The sequence below is a fragment of the Colossoma macropomum genome, unplaced genomic scaffold, assembly GCF_904425465.1.
Source record: "Colossoma macropomum unplaced genomic scaffold, Colossoma_macropomum, whole genome shotgun sequence".
Classification (NCBI taxonomy): Eukaryota; Metazoa; Chordata; class Actinopteri; order Characiformes; family Serrasalmidae; genus Colossoma; species Colossoma macropomum.
Genome location: NW_023494803.1, coordinates 14,992,211 through 15,016,444, shown reverse-complemented (window position 1 = coordinate 15,016,444; position 24,234 = coordinate 14,992,211). Strand labels below are relative to the sequence as shown.

The 24,234-nt window shown below is 39.8% G+C and overlaps 1 protein-coding gene across 3 annotated transcripts in view; it reads right to left on the bottom strand.

Moving 5' to 3' along the window:
- The window catches only part of LOC118823365 (kelch-like protein 28), a 48,712-nt gene extending 24,755 nt beyond the window's left edge, over window positions 1-23,957 (bottom strand). For 2 of the 3 annotated variants that reach the window (XM_036592911.1, XM_036592913.1), the window contains exons 1-3: window positions 23,641-23,952; window positions 20,226-20,486; window positions 19,400-20,037 (exon numbers count right to left, since the gene is read on the bottom strand). In XM_036592911.1, coding sequence (XP_036448804.1) covers window positions 19,400-20,037; window positions 20,226-20,486 — 899 coding nt within the window. In that variant the 5' untranslated portion in view covers window positions 23,641-23,952. Of the gene's footprint in view, window positions 1-19,399; window positions 20,038-20,225; window positions 20,487-23,640 lie in introns of all 3 variants that reach the window. The other variant, XM_036592912.1, reaches the window with a different exon arrangement.
- Window positions 23,958-24,234: the final 277 nt, after the last annotated feature.

Here is a 24,234-nt window from a genome sequence, read left to right as displayed (position 1 = left end):
ACTGTACAGCACTACTTTGAAGTTTAACGTGGTTTCAGACTGAATTCAGTTTCACCTAAAAGGTGAGGACTTAAGTTTCACTTGTATTTTCACAAGAAGGAGACAGACTTTTTCTTGACGTAACTTAGCTCATAAGAAGGGGCACATACGATTTACTTCATTGCTGGCGTTAATTAAGGTGTAGTTTAGTTAAGACAGGGAAGTGGGGAGGTTGTTTGGGAAAGGGAGGTTGAAAATGTTCTCGTATTTGTTCTTGGGTTAACGAGGTTTAGTTGTACAGTTAAAGGTGTCTTTACGATTGCATGGCAGGAAATACTCATACATTACATAGCCAGCACGCCAAGTATGGCAGTAGGCTCGCAAGATTTGTAAGCTGGAATGTATGGGGTTTGAACAGCCCAGTAAAACGAGGCCAAGTTTATTCACATTTAAAATTCTTAAAACCAGACACATGTTTTCTCCAAGAAACACATATTAAAAAAACAGCACATAGGATGCTTTGTCCAACCCGGGCATCATATGTATATCAGTCAAATTTCAGCATGAAGGCAAGAGGAGTGGCTATAATCATAAACAAAAACACCCCTTTTAGACACAAGGAAACTATTACAGACCAGAATGGTAGATACGTTATAGTGTGTGGGACTATTAACTTGACACCTGTTACGACCGTCAACATTTATGGTCCGAATTTTGACGACCCAGCATTCTTCCAGAAATTATCTGCTGTAATTCCTGATTTATCACAGAGTAATGTAGTTATTGGTGGAGATTTTAACTGTGTCCTTGACCCTGTATTAGACAGACAACCAAGCCAAATTCATACATCAAAATCAAGATACAGTGTTGAGCAAATATATGGATAGCTTAAACACAGTAGATATATGGAGACTGCTTCGTCCATCAGACAGACACTACCCCTTCTTTTCCCCTGTCCATAAATCCTACTCTAGGATAGATTATTTTCTTCTAGACTCAAAGTTAATCTCCTCCAAAGAAAACAAGTAAAGGCCAAATTAAAGGAAATTAATGACAAATTAACTAAATTAGAAGAAACATACAGAGCAACTAAAAAAACTAGCATACTGAATAATATAATGAAACTAAAATAAGAATATAATCAGATTATCTCTAAAGATGTTCTTAAATTTCTTCAACAGGTCAAACAAAAAGACTTCGAAATACGTGACAAACCTCACAAACTATTAGCCCACCAGTTGAGGAAAACCCAATCTGCATGAGCCATACATCGCATAAAATCGAGCAATGGCTCTATCTTGACTTAGCAGTAAATCAGCGTTTTGCTGATTTTTACACAGAAATGTATAAATCACAGTGCAAAGGTGGGCTAAGTGACACAAACAGTTTTTTCTCTTAGTTTAGTGTTCCAAAACTGAGTGAAGGGTCTAGATTTTTTAGATGCAGACATAATGCTGGAGGAGATATATGCAGCCATTTTTTCATTTTGAAACAATAAAGCCCCAGGTCCAGATGGATTTACAATTTTATAAAAAATATAGCAAAGAAGTTTGTCCATTACTACTTCGCATGTTTCGGCATTCATTGGAAACAGCTAATCTTCCTCCAACATTGTACAGAGCCAATATTGCTCTGATCGCAAACCCAGGTCGGAAACCTTTATTAATCTCATCCTATTGACCTATTTCCTTATTACCTATAGAGACCAACTGCTAGGGAAATTACTTGCGAATAGGTTAAAAGATCACATAGGCTCAATTGTACATCCTGACCAGTCAGGTTTCATGCCGGGTAGACGCACCTTCTTCAATCTCCGTTGCCTGTTTAACATTCTCTACGCCAAGCATGAGACGGAAGCTGTTATCATTTCTCTCGATGCACAACGTGCTTTTGATCAGATTGAGTGGCCATATATGATGTATGTCTTAGAGAAATTTGGGTTTGGACCTATTTTCCTGCAGTGGATACAAATTATGTATAAACAACCAACAGCATCAGTTATTTCCAATCAAAATATTTCTTCTCCTTTTTCAGTATTCAGAGGAACTCGTCAAGGCTGTTGTCTTTCCCCATATTTGTTTGTGATTCTTATAGAGCCACTTGCTATAAGCATAAGTCAGCATACAGAAATAATGCCCATCAAGATGAAGAGAAGTCTGCAATATATACACTAGACTGCCAAAAGTACTCGGTCGTCTGCCTTCACACACATATGAAGTTGAGTGACAGCCCATTCTTAATCCATAGGGTTTAATATGAAGTCGGCCCACCCTTTGCAGCTATAACCGCTTCAACTCTTCTGGGAAGGCTTTCCACAAGGTTTAGGAGTGCGTTTATGGGAATTTCTGACCATTCTTCCAGAAGCGCATTTGTGAGGTCAGACACTGATGTTGGACGAGAAGGCCTGGCTCGCAGTCTCCACTCTAATTCATCCCAAAGATGTTCTATCGGGGTGCAGGCCAGTCAAGTTCTTCCACACCAAACTCGCTCATCCATGTTGTTATGGACCTTGCTTTGTGCACTTGTGCACAGTCATGTTGGAACAGGAAGGGGCCATCCCCAAACTGTTCCCACAAAGTTGGGAGCATGAAAAATCTCTTGGTGTGCTGAAGCATTAAGAGTTCCTCTCACTTGAACTAAGGGGCCAAGCCCAACTCCTGAAAAACAACCCCACACCATAATCCTCCCTCCACCAAACGTTACACTTGGCACAATGCAGTCAGACAAGTACTGTTCTCCTGGCAACCGCCAAACCCAGACTCGTGTATCTGACTGCCAGACAGAGAAGCGTGATTTGTCACTCTAGAGAACATGTCTCCACTGTTCTAGAGTTCAGTGGCGGCGTGCTTTACACCACTGCATTCAACGCTTTGCATTGCGCTTAGTGATGTAAGGCTTGGGTGCAGCTGCTCGGCCATGGAAACCCATACCATGAAGCTCTCTACGCACTGTTCCTGAGCAAATCTGAAGGCCACATGAAGTTTGGAGCTCTGTAGCGATTGACTCAGCAGAAAGTTGCCAAGCTCTGCGCACTATGCGCCTCAGCATCCGCTAACCCCGCTCTGTCATTTTACGTGACCTACCACCTCGTGGCTGAGTTGCTGTCATTCCCAATCGCTTCTACTTTGTTATAATACCACTGACTGTGGAATATTTAGTAGCGAGGAAATTTCATGACTGGATTTGTTGCACAGGTGGCATCCTATCACAGTACCACGCTGGATTTCTCTGAGCTCCTGAGAGCGACCCATTCTTCCACAAATGTTTGTAGAAGCAGTCTGCATGCGTAGGTGCTTGGTTTTATACACTTGTGGCCATGGAAGTGATTGGAACACCTGAATTCAATGATTTGGATGGGTCAGTGAATACTTTTGGCAATATAGTGTATCTCTGTATGCTGACGATATATTGCTGGATGTCTCCAACCCTTCAGTGTCCATTGCTCCACTTCTTTTGCTGATAAATACTTTTGGATCATTCTCTGGATTTACAATTAATTGGGAAAAAAGTGAATTGATGCCCATTAAAATGTGAATGTGCAGTTTTTACAGTCTACCCCATTTAAAATAGCTTACCGCGATTTCACATATCTTGGTGTAAGGGTGACAAAAAATTCAGGAGACCTGCTAAAGGTAAATTGGGAGGGAAAAATAGAGCAATTAAAACAAAATAATGACTATTGAAGGCTTTACCCATGTCATTGGCTGGAAGAATTAATGTAGTTAAGAGGATGGTGCTCCCATGGTTTTTGTATGTTTTTCAGACCATCCCATGTTTTATCCCACTCAGTTTGTTCAAACAATTAGACTCGCTGATAACATCATTCTTTTGGAATTATAAAATACCAAGGATATCTAAAAAACATTGATGTAAACTAAAGGCAGAAGGTGGTTTTGGTCTACCTAATTTTAAACTGTACTATTGGGTAGCAAACTTAAATATTTTCTCATGGTGGAAACAAGGCCCGGCAGACTTTACAGCTAACTGTCCTGCATGGTTGTCAATAGAAAGGTCTCTCTGCAATAAAACCACACTTGCTGCCATACTTACCTAATAAAGTGAGTACATCATTATACGATGGGCATTTTATCATAAGCAGTGCTCTTAAGATATGGAAGCAGATCAAAGCACATATAGATAGCCCAGATACATACCTGGATAGCCCCATATGTGGAAACCATGCCTTTCCCCCTGCTTTAAATGATATTGTGTTCATTCAATGGAAAGAAAGTGGGATAAAATGTATTAGAGACTTACATATAGATGCTAAGTTTGCATCATTTTGCGGAACTTCAAAGAATGTACAAACTTCCTGTCTCACACTTCTTTAGGTATTTACAAGTCCGGGATTTTGCCAGGTCACATCTCAGACCACATACACACAAAATACACTTGAAGAAATCAACCGATTTAATCCTCTGGACCAAAGGACAGTCTCCAATTTTTATCAAATATTATTAAGACACATGAACACTAGTACAGAGTTAATTAAGCTTCTGTGGGAAGACGAGTTAGGAATGGAAATAGAAAATGATGTATGGGAGGTCTGTCTGAAGAATATACATAAGTATACGTAAGACATAATTATTCCAGTTTAAAAGCCTGCATAGAATTATTCCTCTGTAAAACTAAGCTTCACTAGGGTTTTCCAAATATTTCACCTTTATGTAACAAATGAAATACAATGGAAGGTACACAGATACATTCATTATGGGCATGTAGCAAGCTATAGACATTTTGGGGCAGTATATTTAATTGCCTGTCAGAAGCATTTAGAAGGGACTGGATACCTAATCCACTTTGAGCCATATATACTACAAATGTGAAAACAAGAGTCAGTACCAACATATGAAATGTGGATAAAGGAACTAATTAACGTATTGCATTTGGAGAAGCTGCGATTTTTAAACAATGACCAGTTAGAGCAGTTTGATAGAATATGGGGTCCTCTGTTTATCTATTTCAAAAAGGACCAAGTAACCTGGTTCAACTTGTGAGAAACCTGTTGTAAATCTGCCATCAATGTCTTTAGTTACAGAGACAGTTTTTATTAATCAAGATTGCAACAGGTTTGTTACCCGATCTGTATGCTGAAGAAAACAAACACTTGAACCCTTACCTATTTAATTTTGCATATTCCACCTCAGAGAGGTACACTTTGTGTAAAAAGGCTATATGAGCTTGGTCTTTTTTTCAGCTGTAAGAATTTTAGTGCGTTCAAATAGATTGAGAATTCCATTCACGTTGAATGATCTTATTCTAATTTTGTCTAATGTACTTCCCTGCCTTGATGCTTTAACAGTACTGTTCAATTTGTATCTCAAAAGTGTACCATGAATTGAAAGGACCCTCTACAATGTTTGTAAACCCAAAAAAAGAGAAAACAACACAAACAAAAAAACGACATGACCACTTCCACGTCGCAACATTTTTAGAATTTTCCAATTATCAAATGCCACCAAAGTCACTACGATTAAGTACAGTCCTTCAAGTCTGAAGAAAGTCACCTGAAGGAGTTGCTCTTTGTAGCTTGCAACCTCTCATTTACCAACATGTATAGTCTTTCTGCTTACAGTCTGCCACTGCAGCTTTTGAACTTGTTCCAGAAGAGACTGTGGTGTTTCGATGACCAGCATGTCCGTATATGTATTCTTTCATTCCCTTGCTGTAGTACACTCTCAGTCTTGATGGGAAAATCAGTTTAAACCTACGCTCCATTAGGACGTCTAGAGCAAAGTCATGGTTGATATTTATTCTACGATCTTGCCATGTGAAGCTCTTCTTAGCCCAAGCAAGCCTTGTAATCTCTTCTTTTATTTTGCTAGTCATGAACTTTGCCACAATAGACCTGGGTTTCAACTCATCCATTCATCTTAAGGATAGCGCCCAGTGCGCGCTCTCTCCATTTGCATGTCAGTGGAGGAGTCAGTATCCAACTGGAATTTCAGTAATCCCTCAAGGAAAGCCTCCATGGTGGTGTTGTCTTCAGAACCCTCAGGCACACTGTAGACTCTTGCATTCTACCGTGTGGAATGGCCTACTTGATTTGTTAGCCACGAGCTAAGCTGTTCTTGTAGCTTTAGCATTTTTGTGACCACCTCCTCCGTATATATGTCATTGCTCCTTCAATGCATGCCATGACTTCGTCTAATCTTTGTTCAACTTATTTCCACCATTATATAGTTTAGTTGCTTGTGGTTGTTTTTTCTGAATTCCGTTATTTTGCTAACAAGGTTGTTGAGACTAACTTTACTGTCTTCATAACTCATTTCAAGTGAGCAAGTCAGAAAACAATGTGAGCTTTGTAGATAACTGGTCTACTTTTAAGGGCAAGCCTGGTCTTTTGAGCTGGCACGGCATCCACTCCTTGCAGGAGGGTACTGCTCTCTCTTCCTGTAGCATAGTTCATAGTTTCTCAGATTGCCATCAGTGCAGGACAGTCAGTGGCCTCCACCCAATTTTAGTCTGTTCCACAAATAAAACAAAATTTCACAAAATCTCAAGAAGTTTGTTCTATTCATCTAATAATTTTTACAGCACCTTTGGTAAGGTATTTGCATCTATCTTAGACTCTATTGTTTTTTTTTGTTTTGTTTTTTTAATTGCTTTTTAAACGTCTTACAACACAAATTCAAAGGAAAAACATATACACACCAAAGTACTAAAACAACAATTACAACATCAGACCATATAAGCATGAGTCAATACGCAAATAAAATAGCATGACTATATAAGTGATTAACATAAATAAATAACATAATTAAAAAAAATAATAATAATAAAAAAAAAAGGGCCCAAAGGGTTGGGGGGGAGCGGTTGGGAGATTGGCGTTATAGTGCATTCAAGAGGGGGAATTACCCAGGTCCTCTGCAGGAAGCTGCGGAACGGACCTGAAAAAGGTGATGAAAGGTGACCAGCATCTATAAAAGCTATCCACAGAACCCCTCAAACTAAACTTGATCTTCTCGAGGTGCAAAAAGAAAACAACATCTCTCAGCCAAAGGGAATGAGAGGGAGGAGAGCGAGACTTCCAGCCGATAAGAATTCTACGCCTTGCTAGTAACAGAGCAAAGGCAATAGAGTCTATTTCTTGGGAATTCAACTGGGTAGTGTCGATGTAAATACTAAAAATAGCTAGTAAAGGGCAGAGACTCAGATGTTTATTAAAGACAGTAGAAAGAGTAGAGTATAGAAAGTCCCAAAGTCTCCACAGTTTGCGGCAAGACCAAAACATATGAAAGAGAGTCGTCGGATCTTCGTCACAGCGAGGGCACGTTGGCTTAACCTCGGGATAGATTTGTGCTAGTTTAGCATTGCACAGATGAGCTCTATGGACAACCTTCAGCTGCATTATGTTTAGTCTTGCGCAAGAGGATGACGAGTTAACTCTAGCTAAAGCTTCAGTCCACAATCTCTCCTCCAACCTAAGACCCAGCCTCCCATTTAACCCTGGCCTCAGAAATCTTTGCCTTATTAAAAGACAAAATCTTATTATAAAAATTGAAATAAGCCTTCCCTCGGTTTGCACAGTAAAAAAGTCCTTCCAAGGAAGAGTTGGGGGGCATTCCAGAAACATGGGAAAAAGGGATTCGAACTTGGAAAAATCGGAAAAGGTCTGTTCTAGGCAGCTAAATGTGTCATCAAAGAAATCCCTAAAGGTGGTAATACCTCTCCCCTCCCAACTTGTAAATCTGGAGTCCAGGGTTGCGGGCTTAAATAAATTATTTTTACATCTTGGACTCAAGGCAGACGCCTCTGTAAAGTGAAACATTCTGTGAAACTGGGTCCAGATCTTTAGAGTAGACGCTACTAACAGATTGGAGGAGAAATGAGAAGGGAATATGGGGAGAGAGGAATAGACCAAGGCACGAGTAGAGGATGAGTGACAGGAGAGGGATTCCATGATACACCATACAGCCTCTGGGTATTTAAACCAAAAGGCAATTTTTTGTATGTTGGCTGCGAAATAGTAATACATAAAATTAGGGAGGGCCAAGCCACCAAAAGAACGGCGACACTGAAGAATTCCTTTCCTGATACGGGGGACACGACCACCCCAAATAAAGCCAGTGACAGCCTTATCTATAGAAACAAAGAAGGACTTGGGAAGAAAAATAGGAAGACATTGAAATAAAAAGGAAGGACAGTCATCTTAATGCACTGTACCCTACCTGCTAGAGAGAGGGGGATACTACTCCACCGCACATTTTAGTAAGTAGAGGGGAAAAATTAGCATCCTGAATGAGTGATATTTTACGAGTAATATTAACAAATATTTAAATCCATCAGGCACAAGCCTAAAAGGGATTTCCATTTGTGTAATTATAGAAGCAGCAGCATTAATTGGGTAAAATTCGCTTTTGGAAGAATTTAGCTTGTAGCCCGAATATGAGCCAAATTCTACTAAAATGGAATTAATAACAGGAATGGCAGAGAGGGAGTGAGTTACATATATCAAGAGATCGCCCGCATAGAGGGAGACCCTATTTTCAATTCCGTACCGAGTGACTCCTTGTATACCAGGAGCTGATTTAAGAGCCATTGAAAGAGGTTCTATGGCCATAGCGAAAAGCAAAGGAGATAAGGGGCATCCCTGGCGTGTACCTCTATGTAAAGAAAAATAATCAGAATATGCAGAGTTTGTATGGACACGAGCTAAATGGTGCAGTATAGAGCAACTTAATCCAGGAAATCAATGTATTTCCAAACCCAAATTTATTAAGAACTAAAAATAAATAGTCCCATTCTATACGGTCGAAGGCCTTCTCTGCATCTAGTGAAACAACAGCTTTATCAGGTTATCAGACGTATATAATATATTTAAAAGTCTACGAATATTAGAGAATAAGTGCCTCCCTTTGATAAATCCTGTTTGGTCCTCTGATATAATAGATGGGAGGACAGTCTCAATGCGTTTGGCCAGAATCTTAGCTAGGATTTTGTCCTCGTTACAAAGCAAACTGATGGGACGATATGAGCTACAAAACGTAGGACCTTTATCTTTTTTAACAATAAGTGAGATATTAGCCTGTGTCAGAGAAGGGGGCAAAGAACCTCTTCTCAGGGACTCGTTAAATACCTCCAGCAAGAGAGGTGACGGTTGTCAAATTTCTTGAAGAACTCTATTCCAAACCCATCTGGTCCTGGGGATTTACCACTACTTATGGATCTAATAGCTTCAGAAATTTCCCTTAAGGTAAATGGACGATCCAACTCTACAGCCAATATGGGGTCTAAAACCGGGAGTGCTAGTTTATCTACAAATAAGTGCATAGCAGTAGTATTAACTGGGCCATCTGAAGTATATAACGAAGAGTAGTAATTTTTAAAAACCTTGTTAATATCTTTAGAATGAGTCAATAAATTCAGTGTCCCTAATTTGGTGTATTACTCTAGATGCAGCCTGTCTCCTTAACTGATGCGCTAGTAATCGTCCGCTTTTATCCCCATACTCATAAAGAAAACCTTGAGAACGTAAAATAAAAGCTTCGGCATATTGTGTAGAAAGCAAACTGAATTCTGCTTGTAGGTCAAGCCACTTTTTAATCAATTCTGGAGTGGGACAGGAAGAAATCTGACCATCCAAAGATAATATGGAACTAGAAAGCTCGTCCAACTTTTCCTTGTTGGTATTCTTAATATAAGAGGTGTAGGAGATGATTTCACCACGAATAACAGCTTTGAGTGTCTCCCATAGCACTGAATTAGAAACGGAATCAGTTTTGTTAGTGTGTAAGAAAAAACTAATAGAATCTGAGATCTTTGTGCAAAAGTTAGCATAGCGACCTCGAGAAGAAAGAGCAAGTGACATTGGGGGAGCGGGGAATGGAAAAAGTGGGGGCAAAAAAAAAAAAACACACACACAAAACAGCAACACACCCCAACCCTAAGAGGGAACAACAGCCCTCTAAACAGTCAAACCCACTTTGAATGTACTTCCAGTGAACACTCCTCCAACAGACTGGCCTAGAACACGTCAAGCACATGTACTTTTAAATACACCGCCGCCCCCACTAACGCCAACACATATTCCTATACAACGGGAGAATGTACCCAGCGACAACAGAAAGTGGGGGGTTTAAAAAAATAAATAAATAAATAAAAAAAAAAGGGAAGAAAACCCCCTGAGATCCTGTCTTGATTAAATCTCCACATATATTTACTAACTACATAAGCTAACTATTTATATGTGTTCGCCTTTATGTTTGTGCATTTTCTATTTGTCCTTCGGTACCAAGTTATCAGAAAGGGCAAGCCTAGTCACTATATGTATACAATATGTAGGCAAAACTAGAGAAATACACCTTCTTCACATATACAATGCAGCTTGTGCGTTAAGAAAACTTTAGTCGTAGCCACATGTATGTAAACTCTTACTAGTTAACTGGTTAACAGAGCGTGAAATATATAAACAAAACTATGTCACTGGTATTAAGCACCATGAAGCTGCTTTACCTCAGGACACATAAGAGTGGCTCAGCGATTGCAATGATCTTTCAGAGAAAGGCCTGGGCCTCTTCCGGAGTTTCAAAAAACTTGAAACCATCTTTGGAAACAACACGTAGTCGAGCCGGGTAGAGCATACTGAACCCGACCCCTTCTTTATATAGCGCGGCCTTGACCGTGCAAAAGGCAGCCCGTCGCCGAGAGAGGTCCGCGCTATAGTCCTGGAAAAATCTGATGTTGTGACCTTGAAAACTCACACCGTTCCTGCTCCTCCTAAGGACGCGTTCCTTGCCCTGAAACGAGTGAAAGAGCATAATGAAGGGCCTCGACTTGTTGGAGTCTGTACCGCCGCGCCGGTGCGCCCTTTCCAGGATGGGCCGATGCTGGAAGAAGTCCGAGCCGAATGCCTCCAACAGTAGTTCCGTCATGAAGTGTGTTGAATCTGCACCCTCCATCTTCTCCGGGATACCAATGGCTCTCAAATTTGAGCGACGGGAGCGGTTCTCGATGTCATCGAGCTTGTCAAGCAGTGCGGAGTTTTCTACACTGTGATCTACACTGATTTTCCAGTTGAACAATCCTATTGCTATGATCTGAGGCAGAGGCTTCCAGGGCCTTAATGCTCCCCGAATGAGATTAGAGCAAAGAACTTTTCAAGCTTTCGAGCGCTGGCAGGAACCAAGGCGGAGTGTCAGCTGAGTCAGCCATGATGTTAACTGCCGGTGAGTTAGGCCTCTCTAAGGGTGCAACCGTGTCATGGGAGGGGCTGTCTGCTGCATGGGCTCGAGAGCCAGTTGAGTCCTTAGCATGTCGCCCTGTGTTAGCCCCCGCAATTAGCGACTGCTCCAGAGTTGTCTGCGAGCGAGCAGTGGTAGGTGCGGTTTTAAATAGGCTTCTCTCTCTCAAATTGCGCAACATCAGACTAACACTAATCCAAATAAGAAAGGCGTTGGGGAATTTTAACAAAATAATAACTCTGTTGCCGCAAAGGTATAAAGTATATTATTGTGTAGCTACGGAAGCGGTGCCAACGCACGTCTACTCGGAGCGCATTCCTAACCGGAAGTGACTCTATTGGTTTTTACTGAAAATAAAAGGGTCAACTCATTATTGCAACCACACCTCTTGCTTAAGTCGTAATACATGTTCTTTGCCATGCTCTCATGTTAAGCAAACTATAAAATCCTCCAAGGTTAGGAGCTTTATCAGAAACCTCACAGATGTCAGCTCCTATCAGCTGTCCATCTGAACCTACCGAATTACACATTATGACAGAGTGCTTAGAAGATAGTTATCGCTCTACTCTAGATTTCTAAACTGATTAAGAACCAAACAGCTACTGAAGCCCAGATGACATCAGCCTACAGCAGCAATGATTTTATGAATTTCTTCAGTAATAAAATTGAAAGAAATCAGAGAGACTGCAATCGTTTACCTTACTTCAACAAAATGAGCTAGTTAGAATGATTTCCTCCTCAAAATCTTTTGCTTGCAGATCCAATTCTCACAAGTTTGCAGATCCAAATCTAACAATTTTGCCAAAAATAACCAAGCCTCTTTTGTCAATAATAAACCCCTCTCTCAGCCTTGGCTATACATCAAAAACAAACTAGTAGTAATTAGACATCTGATTAAGAAACCTGATTTTGATCCCAGATCATAGCACAGTTCCTATATGCATAGGAATCACATATGTAAAAAAAATTCAGTGTGGATTTAAACCTCATTATAGTACAAAGACAGCGCTAGTGAAAACTGTAAACCATCTCTTGTTACTCATTACTCTTCAAGATTAATGACTGTGTAAAAGATATAAAATAGTGGATGTCCAATAACTTCCTTAAACACAACTCAGGCAAAACAGAGGTTCCTCGTCTTGGACCAAAAGCTGCTAGAAATAAACTGTCCAATTTAACATTTAAACTTAATAGTTACTCAGTTGCATCAGGATCTGATCTGTCCTGAACCGAAGTGCTCTGCTTAGCTCGACGAGAGATTCCAGTATATCTCTGTTTACTGAAGGCACTTGGAGTAGGGTAAAACTGAGAGAAAAATCAACACAATTCTCTGTAACATTTTAAGTCTGGAAACATAACTGAGTACAACAGAACTGAAATGACTAATGACTCAGTTGAGTAGATATCAAACGTCACTTGTGGCCATATCTGTGAATCTTGTGCTGGTTCCACAAGTTCAAACGTCTCCTTAGCAGAAGGCTCATCTGCCTGAGAAACTTGGGACCAGTAAACCAGATGGTATCCTTCAGATGGACTGTGGGTATTGGCTGTGTTGCAATGTCTGCAGGGTTATGCTCGGTGTGCACATAACACCACTGCTCTGGAAGTGCGCTTCTTCTGATCCTCTGAACTCTATTATTAACATAGACATAAAATCTCCTTTTCTCGTTGTAAATGTACCAGAGAACGACCTTACTATCGTTGTAGAAGGTGACTGCATCAATCTTGACGTCTATTTCAGAGGTGATGGTTTCAGCCACGTTTACTGCCATTACTGCCGCACAAAGCTCCAAGCGGGGTATGGTCTGTTCTGGATGCGGGGCCAGTCTTGCTTTGCCTGAGACAAATCCTGTGTGGCAATTTCCATCTTTGTTCACAACCTTAAGATATGCTACAGCAGCTATTGCCTTCTCTGAAGCATCCGAGAAAACGCAGAGCTCTCTGAACTTGGCTAGAGTATGACCTCGGGATCTGTAGGCATTATAATTCTTGTAGAGAATGTTTCCATCTCTGCCCAGCAGAAGCATAATAGCCAGGTATTTCAAGTGGGAGTATTTAAGTGCCACTTCTGGTGTGGGAATCTCTAGACGATTATGAGGAATCTCATTACATTCGATCAGGGTTGGCAAAGGGAGAGTGATGCTACCATCAATTGATTCTGAAAGTCACATGCTCGTCTGCCTTCTGTCTCTAATATTCCAGCACATGTCTTAAGGAAATACGGAGAGCTGTAGCCTATAACATCGAAAAGGTCAAAAAACTCTGACCTGTTACTCTGGTCATCTAATACAGCATATAGTCATTCTGCCTTTCCTGGATGGCCTGCTGGATACACTTTGACAAGGCAGATTTTTGAGCATGAGCTTCCTGAGATGCCCGTTCCACAGATCTTTGTACATGCTGAAGACACAGGGCTACAGGGCTGGCAGCTTCCTCCCCACCGTGCTCTGGAGATTCTGACTTGGAGGACCATGGAGAAGGTGCTGGGTGAAGTGCCGAAACGTGAGTGTCACTTCCACATTCCACACACTTGACGTCATTGCCACAGTTCTTTGCCATGTGCACTAAGGATCTGCAGCACTTGTAATTCCTTGTAGCTTTAGAAATGCCTTTCTTTCTTCAATAGGTTTTTCCCTGAACCCACAGCATTTAGGCAAAGGGTGAGGTTTGTTGTGCAGGAGACAGTGCTTTGCTGGATCTATTTTCCTCTTGGATTTTGATTCAACAGGCGAACTATTAGAAGGAATTTCTGTCTTGTGAACAGCAACAAGCCTTCGATGATCATGTTCTGCCCTAATGATCCTTCTTGGACTGTCAGGAGACTAAAGCTTGGGTCATTGCGCATTTTTGCTTGATGACATACAAATTCCACAAGGTAGCTGAATGGAGGATAAGACAAGTTATGCTCCTTATTGTATTTGGAACCAAGTGTGAGCCATTTTTCCTGCAGATAAAACGGCAACTTCTGCACCACTGGGTTGATACCATGGGGTGTGTCAAGGTATGTAAGACCGGGCAGATCACCATCAGCTTCTGCTGCTTGAAGTTCCAGGAGAAGGTCTCCAAGCTCCCTTAACCTATGGTTGTCCTTGTTTGAGATCTTTGGAACATTCTCTAACCTCTTAAACAAGGAGCTCTCTGTAACCTCTGCTGAACCATAACATTCATTGAGTCTATCCCATATAACTTTGAGTCCTTGTTGAGGATGATTGATATGCACAGCTCTTATCCTTTTTGCGTGATCTGCTGACTCACTGCCTAGCCATTTCACAAGCAAATCCATCTCTTCACTAGCTGAGAGATTAAGATCTCTGATAGCATTTATCAATACCTCTCCATGCTCTATAATTCTCTGGACGATCATTGAACTGCATAAGCCCAGTAGAAACAAGCTCACGTCTAGCAATGAATCTCACAAAGTCTGACACTCTCCCCTGAGTGAAGTTGGTATGACCCGTATACCCCTGAGCAGTGTTGTAATAATTTTGTGGATCACTAGTCATCTGTCTGTGAGTGCTGCCATTGTTGTAGACACCAAATGGACTCCAAATGGCATTGTTAGGGATGTTGTTTGTGGTAATTTGGGTGAATGGACATCCTTGTGTCTAACCTGGGGAAAGATGTGTCCATTTGTGTCTTGACACATACTTGGAAATGTCTTCTTGACATCTGGGCCTAGTGTTCTTGTGAGAGGTTTTGGATCCTGCTGGAGACTGCTACTCTCTTCATACTCATTACCTTGTTCATCAGTTTGGTGCTGAATGGTAATTGTGGGTTTGTACTGGGGCACTGAACCAGCAAGATGAACACTATGAAAGAAAGGACCCTCAAGCACAGGCATGGTTATGCTACTTTCGTGTGCAGTATGTCCATGTACATATTCCTTTGTACATCAGTCCACCTATTGTTCTTTGAGCATCAGACAATAGGTGGACTTTGCTGAGGACATCCTCGTTTTCTTGCTCAGCTGCAGCTTCTAAGGCTTCTGCTTTAGCTAAAGCAGCTGCTGCTTTTCTCTTAAGGCGTAATATATCCAGTGAGGCCTCAGCTGACTCAGCTGAGTAGATATCAAATACAAGCATTGTACATGATAACATCAATAGAAAAATTTTAATGGTATCAGTGAAATGGATTAGCAAGGGAGAATTTTGGATATGCATAGTAGGCACAAGAGGAATTAACAAATCAATCTACTAAATCCACTTTTAAATCTACACAAATTCATGAATGCTTATCAACAGAGAGAAATAAACAGTGGAAGAAACTTTTTACACACCAACAAAGCCAAAATGCAAATGGTTAAAGATGAAACAGAGGGAAGCCATGCTTCCACTGATAACTGCATGAACCAGGCTCACACTGATGACATCATCAACCAAGGACAAGTCACATTACTTAGGCCACATATAGAACATTGCCAGTAGGTGGTGCCAATTTACAAGTGTAAAGTACAAAACACATAAAATCTATGGGACATTACACATCTATAAAAAAAAAAAAACCCTGGTGTCACGATCGATCCCAGTCTGTCCTTCGAAACACATGTAACCATGTTACTACGATAGCTTTTTCTCCATCTGTGCATTATTGCCAAATTAGAGTCTCTAGAGGATCTTAGGGCTGGATTACTGTTATGCCCTGCTGTCCAGATGTTCCAGCAAAAGCCTTAACAAGCTTCAGTTAGTCCAGAACGCTGCAGCCAGAGTCCTCACAAGAACAGTAAAATGCTTTTACTGACATATAAAGCTCTAAATGGCCTTGACCCTGAGTACCTGAGTGAACTTCTCTTATTATGAACCATTATGCCTACCTATAATTAGTACCTAGAATTAATAAAGTTACATCAGGGGCTGGAGCTTTTTCATATAAAGCCCCACAGCTTAGGAGTAATCTTACAGTCAGTGTTTGGGACACACCCTCAGTCTTTAAGTCTAGGCTAAAAGTGTTTAGTCAAGCCTTTGGTAATTACTTTTTCTCATTAGATAAAAAATGCAAATCTGGGGGTTCATGGACGGAGTATTATGGTAAACTTGGAGTGCTGGCACTGTCATCCTGCTGCTCTCATACGTTCACTCAAGTTTGCTGATGGAGTGGAGGGTTGCTGACATCTCAGCGTGCCCTCATGTCTCTGTTATCTTCTGGCTCTCCCTTTTAGTTAGGCTATAATAGCTAGACCTGGTGGAGTCTGTGCTGGACTCTGTATACAAACTGTATACGGTTATCTGTTTCTCTTAACAGAACTAACTCTGTGTTTCTTTGAGCTGAACAACTGTCCATCCTGTGTGGTCCGATGCTGTTGCTTCATCTGCATTGTTCGGGTGCCTACTGCCTTCTGGACCAGTTTGACTACCATGGAGCTTCCTGCTGTACAATGCTGTGCAAACCTCACCTTCATGCTATTGATCCGCCTGATGATACTTCTGCATGCAGAGATGTGAACCATTTAATGATTCAACTGCTTTTCCCCTTTTCTATAATTTAATAGTTTATAGTAATGGTAAAACTTTATTCTCTGTTTATATTGCTCATGTTATTGTTTTGCTACCATGTTGACCAGAGGAGGATGAGTTCCTCTTTTGAGACTTTGTTCCTGGTTTGTGAACAAACTAAGTTGCCTTGATAAAGCCAGCTAATTACATTATAAAATGTTAAAATGTGTTGGAGGTGTTGCTAGGTGTTACCTTAAACTGCCACCTTATAAATACAATGGCACTTTAAATTTACTGATACCTCAAATACAATGCCACTCTCATATATATATATATATATATATATATATATATATATATATATATATATTAGGGCTGGGCGATATAACGATAATTATTGCGATATAACTTTTCCTCGATAGAGCGATACGACATGTTCGATAAATGTTCGATATAATACTCCATTCTTACACTTCTGCATTCTAGCGAAAGCCTTGGTGGCGTTTTCTGCTGCAAGGAAAGCGACACTACTCTGCTGTCGCCAGGAGAGGGCGCACTTCCGAGTTTTTCAACATGATTTAGAGAGGGAGGGGGCCACAAGTAAGATGAGTCTTTAGCAACGGCTGAAACACGGAGTTACACATTCCCTGTTTGAGTGGAGCGACCGGCGATCTGCTCTCCTGTGACCGAGTGTGAGTGATGAGGTCAGTGGTGTAACTGTACTGTCCTACAGTGAACTCACCTCTTTCTGTAAGTTACATCCTAACCAGCTTTAGCAGCGTTAAATCACAATCCTCACAACTACAGCGCTGTTACAGTGCTCGGACAGTCATATTTAAGTTTAGTGCATTTCCAAGCAATGAAAGTGAAAGAAAGAAGTGAGTTCATGTGAGTTACAGTCCCGATTTAAACGAAAGCAAACTGAGGAAGCTGTGAGGCATTGGAGAGCGGGAGAGCACTAAGCTATCTTTCCAGGCTAGCTGTTTTTAGCAGCTGGCTAACTTGAAGCAGCGCTTCGTCACTCCACAAAAACGGAGAATTGATGATACTGTAGATCAGACAAGACACAAAAGCACCGCTTTCAGTTTAAACGTACCTAAAAGGAGGACTCTGTTTGTCTGGTGTTGATATAAACTATTACAATTGAATAGAGAAATCCAGTCGTCGCTAGCTGGTGTCTAAATACTGTGATGTCATTTGTAATGGGGTAGCCGAGCGCTCGTCATCAGCTAAAAATAATCTGTTTTCTTTCTTAAATTATGCCTACTACAAAAATAGCCGTGCTTTTCCAGCTGGTAAAAACAGCTAATCAGACACTTTCTCCCACTCTCCCATGACAGATTTGTAAAATGTTCCACTGTTTGATGAGTGTTTGTCATGTTCAGACCATAAAGGTTAGTTTAAAACAAGGGGCACCATAAATTTACTGTCACGTTAATTTCAATGCCACCTTAAATTTACTACCTTAAATTTACAGCTTACACCTTAAATTCATAGTTTAATAGTCTAAAGGTCCTTACCAGAAAATGTTTCCAGCAGTAAAAAAAATAGGATATTTTGACAGCTAAAATCAGCTTTTTTTGGGATGGGGAGTAGTAATATTAAGCTTAGTCTGTACTGAATGAAAAGTCAGTAGCTAGCATAAATTGCTCACTGCTGGGCAGCGCAACTTTAAACTTGAGTGTGAGCTGTTGTGACAAACAGGGTATCTGACTTTGTATTGCTTATGGTTGTTAATATTTTCAACTGTAGTGAACATAGCCTTTTCACATCTTGAGTTTTTTCACATCTTTCCATGCCATGCCTTTATTTTTTTGCACTGAATTACAGAAGGCAATCAGTAAGAGTATCACTAAGAATCGGTATCGTTAAGCAGTATCAATATTAGTATTGATCAAATCCTAACGTTATCCATACCTAAATCTGATTGTAGAAAAAAACCCTAAAGATGCCGCATCTGGAATGTAACTTACTTATATGAATTAGCAAAAATATATTTGCCACTTGATCTCACCTCGCAGATGATACATCTTAAGATTATAAGAGACTTTTTGTTTTTTCAGTTCATCACTGCATCACAGCCTGTGTGCTCTCTCTCTCTCTCTGTCTACTCAAAAAGATGCTTGAAAGTGCACTAGCAGAGCATATTGTAATCAGTCTCAGGACTTCACATATTTTTCTCATGTAATATGTTAGGCAACTACTGCTTTCATTAATTAACTGTACTCCAGAAAATGATCACTACAGTTTTTTTCCCCCAAGTAGAGATTTTCAGTAATCTTTCCATGCCTGGCCATGGCAAAAGACAAGTTTTAGGAAAACAGAAACATTTGAAATGTCGAATTTTCTAATTAATTTAATAGTTACTGTATTAATTAGATAATCGTGTTAACTTTACTACATTTACTTTAACTTTACTACATATTATTATTATTATTACAATTTACACAAAGCAAGCATTCATTGTTTACGATTAATATATAAATATATATATATATATATATATATATATATATACACACACACACACACACATATCTGATATTATATATATATATATATATATATATATATATATATATATATATATATATATATATATATATATATATATATATATGTACACACACACACACACGACAAAAATCTAGCTATATGCAATATGCTAAATATGCCACATGTTTGGATGGACCTCCTGCCTGAAGGTCTAACTCAACATTGGACTAACACATAAAGCACACTTTATATACACACATACACACACACACACACATACATATATATGAAACGCAATGGCTCCACTGTTACCTTTCCAAAGTGGCGAAGAGCCCAGCTTTGCCTCCCACCGCAAGAAGGACCTTGGGGGCACAGCGTGGTCTTGTAGACAGCACTGTCTGGTACGAAAGCCGGTGCTCAGGCATGAAGTGGTATTTGAGGGCCTCATTGAGAAGGTGCTTGCAGGCATGGTCATCACGGACAAGGTGGTTAGCCTCATAGAGGCGGGTCAGAAATTTAACACTGAGCAACGGTAGTCGCACACAGTGGAGGAGCTGAGCCAGGTACTGCTGCCTCTCTGTCAGATCATATTTAATCCATGACTCCAGGGCATAGAAGACCGTCTCTTCTGTGACCACCTTTAAGCAGTCATTGGAAACTATCTCGTCCAGCTCTTCCCTAGTCAGCTCGAAAAACTCCTCTGTCTGACAGACCTCCTCAAAGTTTTGACAGATGAATTTAGTGGCTGCCAGACAGAGATCGTGGCAGCCATACATTTCTGCAAAACGGGAAATGCCAATACAGTTCCCAGCATCCAGCTGACTCTCCAAGAAGCTGCAGCACTCTTTCAACACCAGTTTGACCTGGAGGAGGTTGGCAGCTGGAAGAAGAGATTCCACTGTTTCCTGTGAAATAAAAACTGTTCCTGTGTAGGCATATTCCACAATGGCCTGAAAAAGATACAGAAAACTGCTGAACTATGAAAAATTGAAATAACATAGCTTGTCATCAAGTTATTTTGAAAATTAGGGCTAGTTTAATATGTATATCTGGGTAATGACTGATTAAGACAGCTTTAACCAGGTATTAACCTGTTTTTTGCAAACTGAAAATAGTGGACAGAACCAAACTCTGTCACCTGTAGCGCAGATTCATCAATGCACTGGAACTCAACCTCTGAAGTCTCCTTCTCAGAAAGATTGCCAGTGAACATAGCCTTGAAGTATGGGCTGATGCTGGCCAGGACCACTTTGTGGGCATGGATCTTGACATCTCCCACTCGCAGCACAATGTCGCACAGCTCATGGTCTTGCCGCAACAGCTGTAGGCCTTGCAGCAGCTGCTCTGAATGGGGTCGTGTCAGACTGGCAAACATATAGGACTGGGACTGCTGATCCATCTTTTAAGAGAGACACATACAACATTATTATTTATTTCATTAATAAATTAATAAACACTTTTTTACACAACATGTTACCCGCAAAAACAAACTACATCTTGTAGCATCTCATCTGTAAATATCGGCCTTATGTTGCCTGTGACTGTAGACACAATTCATAAACTAATACCCCTATTCTGTAACTGTCCCTGGGCAATACCTAATCTATGATACAGAATTTGAGAGAATATGAGACTTGTGCTTCTCATGTCATGAGTAAAACATTGCGTAGAAAGGTTTGCAGTTTTACATCTCTTAGCTTTCAATCTTGTTCTTTCAACCATGCAAAATAGGTCTGCTTCAACCTAGGGCCTGACTGATGTGAAAAATGTGTGTCCAATACAAATTTTTAGGGGCTAAAATTCCAATAACGAAAACATCAGCCACTAAAATTATTATACATTACTTTTATTAATCATCATTATTAAATTTTATGTTTTATATTATTAACCACAAAGCTACTCCAACCGAAACATGTTGGTGGGTGTTTGTGTCTAGCAGATCTAAGGGGGAAAAAAACTGCATCACCAGCGTAATTTCACATTCAAAAAAGCTCAAACTTTGACATTATCCATACACTACTACTACTACTACTATTAATAATAATAACAATAAAGAAAAAAGACAAGACAATCAGTGTAGTTCTTTTAATACGTGACTGATAACTGCTCTACTTTGCTTTTGTTACGATCCATGCTGAGTTGTAGAGGATGTATTATTTTCTTAATAAGCCCAGTAAGAAGACATTACAGTAATCAATTCTGCTTGTAACAAATGAATTAACAAGTTTCTCTACATCATTCTGAGACAGAAAATGTCTAGTTTTAGCAATATTTCTTAAATGATAAAAAGTTACTTTCGTGACTGTGTTTATATGCAGGTTAAAACAGAGCTTACACCAAAGTTGATCTACTAGTTAGTTTACTAGTTATGCTTCACCATAAAAGTGTGGCAACTGTGCATTTTTTTTTCCCCCCAAAGGATTTTATTAACCTTATTGAATGGAGTGTCTCACTAGTCTGAAAATTTGGCAATAACCCTTCAAATTTGTTTAAATCTGCCACCAGAGGAGTTATGCCACGTGCCCTGTCCATGCTAGAGTGAAATATATCAGTGAGAAAATGTGTACTTTGTGTTTCTATCACTGTGTAAAAGATGCACAAAGGTTTCTATTTTGCTGGATACACTGTGCTTTTTTTCCCCCAAGTGAGAATGCAAGCTCACTAAGAGGCTAGTTCAAATCCTCAAGTGGTTATTACTGATCGAAGTAATGATAAAAAAATGACTGTGACTTATTTTCATTCATGTGTTTTCTTGTTCAAAAATGTAGTTTGTGAGACAGACTAATTAAAGATCTACAAATTTTCTACTTTGTCAGATTACATGTCAAACAGCTACAACAAAAGCACAATATCATGTGATTAACAGAGAAATGCAGATTAAATGGCAGACATATCCACCTTTTTGTGTCGGTTAAGTGTAATTCAACTAGGGTAAAAACTACACTAAAGAGTCATGATACAAAATAAATTTAAACATGATGCCCCATGCAACTTAACCAAAACAACTGCAAGCATGGCAAGGTAGGTGATTCAGGGTAGGGTTGCTGCAACATCTTGAAATCCATGATGCACTGAATATGTCACTCACATCAGTGAGTTCTCCACATAAAGCACACCCCATTATTAGGCAGCAGAGCCTTTAATCCTCAAATACTCATGATATACACATCAAAGATGACAAAAAAATATAAATTAAATTAGCAGCAGGTGTTTTTGGAGTTACTTTTGTGCTTCGTTTGTTTATAATCGTTTATAATAACATAAAATACACAAGCAAAATTTCAATATTATTGTATTACCTACTTTGCCGGTCTTTGCTTTCATTTTTTCTATTTACTGATTTTGCTAATATTTTTGTTTCAGACAGAAAAAAATGAAGCAAAGACTGCTAAAATTAGAGATAAATGTATTTAATATTAGTGAAAAGGAGTAGCAAAAAAGTTTAAAAGTTTTGTTTAAAAATAGAAAAGTTTAATTTAACTCTCATTATTTGTATTTGCACTATATTTTGGATTTTTGCATACTTAACATTTTGCTTGTGGATTTTATTATTTTATTTGAAAATTCTGGCAGAAAAGTAACTCCATAGAGATGTCTCTGGTTTTTAACTCTACAGTGCTGCCAATCTCACTACAAATGCAAAACAAAAGCAGAGGTATGTCTTTCACCACGGTCATTCAAATATGCAGTATATAGATTTTTGTAGCGAATGTATACATAACTAATGTTTTTAGTGAATATATACATTTCTATAACTTTTCCAATCTATTTCCAGCTTGAAAGAAGAATTGAATTGACAGATTGATTGTGTTTCTGTATACAAATATTGTTATAGTTTCACTGATTATTATAGGAATTAATCCCTGTGGCATTCTGTGAGAAAGACATTACTTATTCCTGTGGGGTATTTCCCAGAGCAGGATAATCAAATGTGAGGACTGCTCTATGAGATACCCCTTTCCTCTTTTCCAGCTGGAAGAACTTGACTTTTGGCTAAAGATACATATTTAATATCGTTGCTAGTAGATGAAAGCGACCCAGTAGCATGCTTACATTGGCCAAGAGATCTCATTCTAAAATCATTTACGCAAAAAGTTTGTAATACAGAATATGTTGGTAGTTCCATTGTATAAACCAGTCAGGTCTTTCTGTAAAGAGGAAATTACTAAATAAAGACATGAAAGTAGGGAAGACCATCTCACACACAGAGTTACGTTCGTGGCACGCAGATATCTTAACTTCTCTCTGCTAATAACTCATTTGTTTCTAACCAACCTGTGACACATTCAGTCTAGAACCTCGCGATGCTTTGCTGTTTGTTAGAGCCTAGTAAACGCGATCGCACGGCTATGATCCCGTAAATAACAGTTTAAACTACTAGCAACACAGCAAAACCCAGAAAGCTCCGAACCCCGAAAGCATCTGCTTCTTCAACTTGGTAGCAAGATCACGGCTCGGCCTAGCCACTGAACCTTACAACGCTACAACTTCAACCAGATGTTAGAAATTACGAGGACACTTAGAGTCGATATCCATGGTGAAGATCAGATTACCTGTCAGAATCCTGAAGATGATGAGAGCGAGCTAACACGCTAATGGCTAGCCGGAGCGGCTAACATTCGTTAGTCGCGACTGTTGCTAAAAATAAACACTGCCAGGCTGTGTGCACCACCTGGCTACGGTTAGCAAGACAGCTACGAGAGCGTGCCATAGCACACGAAATCGCTGTAAAAAAAACGACAAAAAAAGAATTGGGTCGAGTACCTTTGGGATGATGCGATAATAAAATGTGATTTGTTGCGCTAACGTTGGTCAACAAGGTGGAGACTGAAACCTCGGAGAAAAACAAACAGACAAAAGCTCCTACCCGCGTCACTTCCGCCAGCCGGGTACGCCAAAATGTAACGCTTTTTAACCAAAGTGTGGCGCTATACGGTTGAAGAATGTATACATTACAGATATGAATTGAAACGACAGAAGTAGAATGTTACAGTCAAATTTGGTTCACACTGGTTTCCCTTGAGGCTGCCTTTCTACCAAACCCCTCTCAATGTCAAGATATCACTGAAGGTAGTGATGTTAAGGTGTAATGTGAAACGTTGGACCTCATTTTTTTCTAAGGTTTAGACATGAATGTTCGCAAAGGT